General features: G+C 42.5%; 1 protein-coding gene across 1 annotated transcript in view; it reads left to right on the forward strand.

The window, feature by feature from the left end:
* MFF (mitochondrial fission factor) overlaps nt 1-6,682 on the forward strand; it is a gene marked incomplete at its 3' end in the record, with an annotated part of 9,616 nt that extends 2,934 nt beyond the window's left edge. Inside the window, 2 exon segments of the mRNA XM_010147941.1 lie at nt 3,238-3,312; nt 6,517-6,682. Coding sequence (XP_010146243.1) covers nt 3,238-3,312; nt 6,517-6,682 — 241 coding nt within the window.
* Nucleotides 6,683-7,235: the final 553 nt, after the last annotated feature.

Consider the following 7,235-nt stretch of genomic DNA (forward strand, 5'->3'; position numbering starts at 1 on the left):
GGAATGTGTGTATTTCTCATAAATATTGGAATAAGTAATTTTTCTCTGCTGTCAATGTGCTTAATGTGCTGGAATCTGTGAGTATGTATCATAACCTTTCGAGACCAAAATGGCAAGTAGCATTTAGAATTGGCAACGTCAACTATTGATACCATCCGAGGTAGAAATCCTTCTGGTGGTTTCTGAAGACATACAGGTCTGTATGTTTTTATTAGATATGATAGTCTTTGATTAATCATGGTTTATTCTGAGTGACAGTCTCTTTCTACCTGGCAATAACTGTTTTTGCAATACGACACTTAAAGCTCATATATAAAAGATTCCTGATAGAGCTGCCATAAAGAATATTTGCCCTTGTTGAAAGGATCTTAGATTTAAGACCTAAAAGATGTGATTCATCTGTCCCAATATAGACTGGATAACACTACTGCTAAATCACCATTAACTTAATTTTCAGTAACTAGAGGGAAATAAGTACTTGACCTACTTAGGGTCTACCTATTTTTGGTCTAAACTAGATCAAGTGAATTATGTCCTAGAAATGGCTGTTTTCTTTTATTTACGGCAGTGGCACTAGGAGGTACCATCTACCTGTTGGTGAGTCCAAAACTGGTGAAGTATGATGTGTGTTTCAGACACGTTATAATTCTCCTCTTCCACGAGATGTTCATGGAAATATTGTTGCATATCTTCCTTCTCTTACTGCATCAGGCTTGTGGTTCATATGAGCTTACAGATTGCTCATGTCTCGGGACTCAAGTCTGCTGAGTCACATATTCACTGAGCTGGCAAAAGGAGATTCCCATCCCTAAGCTCCTGATCAGCTCAGTCTCCAGACGTTCTAGCAGCCCACCAAGCGCCCGAATTCCCTGCGGTATCGGTCATCCAGTTATGTCCTGTTGGACTGAACACACTAGAATTTCAGTGCAGGAATGGCCCTCGCCTACCCGCCTGAGGGTCTGCACATGATACGTGCTGGAATAGGTGGCCTTAGTGTGAGGGAAGCTGCCTGTGGAAAAGTTCACTCCTTGGATGTTACCAGCTCTGCTTTGCCGGTCTTTGACGTGTTGCGCTTAAAGGAAAAAACAGATGGTATATGAATTCTTGTGATTTCTTGAAATCACTCTATCCTTGTTCCACGGATTGGTTTAGTCTTCCCAGAGTTTTGGGCTGTGTCTGCCCAGCCCGCCGTCTGGGAAACTGGCAAGATCAGCTCTGACAAGATGGATCCAGATGCTGTCAGCTTCATCACCAATGCTGGGCTTCTTGAATCTGAAAATCCTAAACCTGTAAAACTCAACCTGTATGCTTTGCTCCATCGCTGTGTATGGAACTACGGGTTCGTGATGCTCTGAATATTATTTGCTGTCCGAGTTTATTAATCCCCTAGCAGCAGTTAGATTGATCCAGGATCCCTTCTCTTCCATTTGTGTGGAAGATAGCAGCTGGCTGATACTGAGCCTGCTCTGTCTGCTCTCGCTGCTGCCCATGGGGAAGAAGCTAGCTGCCTTCACTGCGGCATTCCAAGCTGGCTGACCTGCAGATAACGCACTTGAGTAGAACTTCTGTCTCTTGTCCTCCCAAGTTATGCTCTGCCTGGCGTGCAGATCATCTGCTTTGAAATCGCTGAGATTCCTAGAAGTTGCTTCTTTTTCTGTCATCGTTGCTGCCTCCGACTCAGTGTGATCCGAAACCAGAAATCGCTTTGAACGTGCTGTGGGACTCGGCAGTGCTGAGTCTGGCATTTTTCCCTCATCCAGGTCTCGTCCGTCTCCAGGTGGAGAATGTGGCTGTGTACCTGGCCAGCTCTCAGGGGAACGTTCTGTGAATCCATGTGCGCGGGGTGGAACTTGTGTGGCGCTCACAGATGGAGGAAAGCCGAGCCCCTTGTACTTGGTGGAAAAGGTGTCTCTCAGCCCTCGCTTCCTCACAGTTTAGGCCCGCAGAACCTACACGGTACGCCGCAAAAGAAAAAAATTGCAAGTTCCGTTTAAATAAATCCAGAAATAGCAATTCTACAAACAAAATTGATAATGGGGCGTTCTGGTTTCGCTGTGGTAGCTACTTAGAGGAGCTGCCCCTGTGGAAGTGTTACCCTATGGCTCAAGGTGCAGGCAAACCAGCCCTCTTGGTGCAGATTGTGCTGCCTCAGACGGTACGGGGTATCGCCTGGCTCGTGGACCACCCTCTCTAGGAGAGGTTCGTGGTAAACGTGATGCACCTCTTCTAAGTTTAGCTTGGACCGTTTAAGCAGATACATTCTACTAAAAATGAATTCTTTGCACAATTATCCACCTGTTACATCATTCACATCACACTGAAACTTCTTTACCATCTAGAAATACTCTTTTTTTTTTTTTCCCGTGGTACAAAACCACGAGAAACCAGCTGCTCCTAAAGTTCTTATTGCCAGTCTTGTTGGCTGAAAAAATGATTTTTATTCTAATTACTGTAATGATACGTTGCTGCTTCATCAAAACTGGCTTGAGTTTGAAGTCCACACCTTGTCTAAGGAGTTTAGTTCAGCAGTAACAAATGCTATGGCACTCTAACCTGACAAAGTTCAGCTCTTCTTTTCCTGTGCTTGTGGGAGTCTGGTTGTGCGGGTTCACATCTCCAAATGGGAAAGAGAGTCCGTGTTTTACTTCAAATATTTAATCCCTATCCAAAAAATGCTACTTGTTTCTCTTACCTCCTGGAGTCAATGTCGCGATGGCATCCCAGTAGAGTGTTATGTCTGCGATGAGGTCCCCATTGAAAGGCGTGTGGAACACTGCCTTTTAAAACCTTTGTTTTCTAAACAAGACTGTAATAATCAAGTTTTAATCTGGGACACTATTGCCCTCCTGGGACAAAACGTGCAGATGTACTGCACAAAATTCTAGGGCTTGACCTACAAAGTGACAAAATTAAATATTCTGAAGTAGACCGTCAGATTTGAAGTGAGAGAGTTGGCTGGGCTCCCTATCACGGTGTTCTCTTCACGGTACAAACAGTTGTTTCTTCTCTGTTGCTTTTCTCTTCTCGTCATCCAGTTGCAGAGACAGTTCTGAGAATTTTTCAGGAGTTGAGCTTCACTAAAGACAGTAATTCTCAAATGCTTTTAGAAAACTGAGGCTGAGAAGTAGGCACCTGCTTGTACAATAACTGTCTGCACAGCAATAATGACAGCTCTTTAAATTACAGTCCCTCTGTTTATAAGGATGCTTACTTAAGAAATTACAATTGTTATTCAAGGTGGCACAGATCAGATACTGTCCCAAGAAATAAAATGCCACGGTTCCAGTCACCTCTTTCGACTAAGGAATGCACGTAAGCCTAAATGTTACCTGGTATATGAAAATCAAGAGTGTGTTTAATTATGTAGCTCTCTGAAATACTAATTTTCTGACTAAATATCTGTAGTTTAGAGTATAAAATTCGAAACATCCTTTGCTACACTGAATTTGTGATTTCTAATTTTGCTTCAGGGTTTCTCAAACTTTGCCACATCATTTCACTCTGTAAAGGACACAGGGAAGAATACCTGGCAGCAAAAGGAAAGGGACGGCTTTGACTAAGAACCGAGTCATAAAAAAAAATTAAATTGCACAGAGGCTTTAGTGTGATTTTTTTGCTCTTGGGCTGGTTTTGAAGAGCCAGAGAAACAAAGCTTTTCATTGGCCACTGCCAGCCAGCGTCGAATGCAGGGGTTCCACTTCTGCATCGGAAGTCGGCAAACCACCAAGAGAGCGTGGAAAAGGGGACAGTGTTTAATTTTTAGTTCTGCTCCAACCTTTCCCTCAGAAAAACATCTCTCTCTGGAGAGTTCAGTGTCACAGTTTGAGAAATTCTGTTCTTCATGCGAGTCACTGGGGAAAAGGTGATGGTGTGCATGTCCTTAATGAGAATGCAGTCTGTCCATGTGCTTGAGTTCCAAATAACCTCCATTAGTTAAATCTGTTTACCTTTCATTTGACATTTCCAGACCTGGATGTCAGAGAAATCTCTGAATTCAACCCTGTGTATATCACAACTGTTTTGGCCAGGTTTAGGGGAGATTACCGCTAAGCTAAAAACTCTGCTTAGAGTTTTTAAAAACTCTGCACAGAGAACGTTACTGTGCTCTTCCATAGTAATTCCGGCAATTCTGTGTGGTCTGTTTCGGTTCAGGCTCCGGAACTGACTGGTGTTTGTAACCAGGGAGTGCTAAAAGAGAGGCTGGACTCCTGACAGCGGCGTCCTTCCTAGAGTTATTCTCACTTTCAGACAGAAAGGGGGAGTGAGGTCCTTCTCCAACCACACACTTTGGAAGAATATTAAAATTTGCAATAGCCTTTGTGGAAAAATGAGAGTAACTTCAGGTAGCTGTACAGTTTAGCTGATATTCAGGAGCAAATAGTTGAAATACTCTCTTAAATAATTAAATTATTTAGGAAACAAAATGTTCTCTTACGTAAGAATTAAAGAACGTCTCAAAATCAATTCAGTAATAACTTGAAGCTGCCTTTTCTTACAAGCCACCTATAAAACAGTGAGCATAAAGTAGTCCAGGGACTAGCCCATGGGGTTAGGAATTATCTAGTTCAGAAGTCCACCTTGTTTTTTCCTTATTATGTACACATTCCAGTTAATCAGCACATGTTAACTTTCTCAGAGGGGATGTGTGCGCTTTCAGTTAAATAGCTTTTTGGGGTTGTTTTCAGTCCCTACAGAAGGGTTCAGCTGCAAATAACATTTCTGTGGCATTTACAGTAATACCATTCTGGGCAACAGCGATTCCACGGCATTTTCCAGTTTGCAGTATGTCTGAATGCTGCTTGTTCCCTTTTTTAGTGGCATTCAGCCTATTCTGTAAATCTCTTAAGCGATGAACAAGAAAAATTACTTTTACTGTAAAACAAGCTATGAGTTCAAGCCTTCAGCTCTTCCCTTGTTTTTCTCAAGCCAGCAAATCCACAAAGGAGTAGAAATTCTCAAAAATTCACTTTAGTGGCAGTATTTCCCTACCTGTCCCTGCTTCTTGATATTTGTCTAGTGAATATTGGCATTTCCAATGCGACGCAAGAGTCAAATGGGTGGGTGTGACCGCTGCCATTGACTGCAAAGTAGAAATCCTCATAAATACAAAAGAAAGGTGGATTCTAGCAGTCTTGGAGGATGATGAAAGCTGTAAAGAAGTGAAGTAGCTGTTTATTAACGCCTCTTCCTTTTTGCTTTCTCGTCTGCAGCAGCATGAAAAGATACCTGCAGTTTAGGCACTAAGTAATGACCAGTGCCAGGCAAGCACCAGCCGCTGCTGTCTTGGTGTGTTTCTTGAAGGCCCGGATGGCTGAACTCCTCCGTGGGTGCAGTGGCATCCCTGTCTTTTTGATGTGAATTTTCCCTCTTACTCAGCTTTGTGGTCTTGGTGCCAGCCAGTTGCAGAACGACTCTAGTCAGAGTATCCACAGAATGATGACCCGTCTAGAGATTATCCACATATCAAACCAGCTTCCAAGCACTCAGCCACTAATGCTTTGCTTAATTTCTTAATAATGCCGAAAGTGGGAAAATTGGCTTTGAACTCCAAAAACTGTTGAGCAAAGTACAAGTGGCAAGATCAAAGGAAATATATTGAATTATGGATGCTAATGTTGGAGTAAAAACTATCCCAAGATTTAGAGGCTACAGTGACTCCCGCTTTGTTTTGCCTTTGTGTTAATATGTACAGTTGAGTTAACAGAAGTTACCTCCTATTAAAAAGGCATCTCACCTTTAATTAAAAGTGTCCTGACCTAAGAAAAAAATCAACAAAAAATGTTGATGTGTGAAGGATGATGTGGATGAAGTCAGGAGGAATGTAAAAAAGACACGAGCAAATCCAAGGCAGCTTATCAAAATGAATTCCTGTCTGATAGGGATGAGGTTTGTATAATCCAAGTGGTCGTGTTTGGATTTCAGTCCTGTGTATGTTGTTACTCTTTTGGCGTCATAGTCAAAAACTCAGATCGTGTAATTTGTTGTCACTGGGATGTGAATTCTGTGCTTTTTGGGGGAATTTCTTGCAGTTGCCGCTAAACTTTGTTCACAGACAAATGGAAATACTATCTTGGTCTTTAGTCACAGCTTGAAGAAAAATTTGTGTTGTAGAGATTCTGTGTGAGATTCTTCTGATTAAAAAAGCTTGTATTTTGAAAATAGATTACGGGTAGGATTTTTTCAAAATCCCTGTAAAAACAGTTTTCTCATTGATGTCAGTGAGGACTTGAATGCTGATTTCAGCAGGGGCAGATTTAGCTGGACAAGGACTGTCTAAAACTGACATGTATACCAGATCAAAGCTGTGCTTGTGTTTGTTCCTGAAGAACATTTAAACGCAGCTGGTGATCCCTATGCTACTAGAATTTGGGAGTGTTACCTTAGAGTGGTGGGAGAAGGGTAAACCAAGAACAAGCAATAAGCATTTTGGAGTGGGGTCTGTCTGAAAAGGCTGGTTTTTCATCTAAAATCTGACTGTAGTATTTCTCTCTCCATTTACTATGCTTGTACGAACAGCGTGACACCGTCACTGCAACAGGCTCGTGTCTGTCCTCCCAGTATGTTACCTGAAGATGGAACTAATCTTTACTCTGCTCGTGGCATTTTGTCGTTCATCCAGTCTTCCACTCGTAGGGCTTACCAGCAGGTCTTGGATGTGCTGGATGAAAACCGCAGGTGATTGGTTGTCACTGATTCTGCCAGCTTCTGCTGCTTTTTTTTTTTTCTTTTCTCCTTTTTAGTGGAGTTTGGTTTCTGTTCCCAAAATAATGAGATGAAATGATTTGCTTTTGCTTTCCTGCGCTTTCACTGTTCATAAGCAATTTAATTGTCCAAAATTCACATTTCAAAATGCTTCTGTTTCCGTCAAATATAGCATCGTCTTGGTTTCGTTCCAAATAAAAATGGGAATAGGAAGTGTTAGTCTGTGACTGCAAGGGGTTTTTTTGTTCCCAGACTGTCAGTGTCTTTTGCAACTGACATTTGACCCGGAGCCTGCAAATTTATTAGCCTTGTCTTCTGCTTTTCTGCTGGTGAGCACTGGTGCAGATCAATAAGATTGGGTTGATGATGTCATGAAGCGTTAAAAGAAACGTGCAGAAGCAGGGTGGAATGTTACGCAGGGCACTGCACACGCCTCGCGCTGATGAGGTGTCACGGCTTCAGGCCATTTGTACCGGGAATAGTTTTCCCTGGTGGAGGGGCGACTGACTTGGGGACTGGGGGTACTGGTTGAT

The sequence above is a fragment of the Eurypyga helias genome, unplaced genomic scaffold (genome assembly GCF_000690775.1).
Source record: "Eurypyga helias isolate BGI_N326 unplaced genomic scaffold, ASM69077v1 scaffold45352, whole genome shotgun sequence".
NCBI classification, from domain to species: Eukaryota; Metazoa; Chordata; class Aves; order Eurypygiformes; family Eurypygidae; genus Eurypyga; species Eurypyga helias.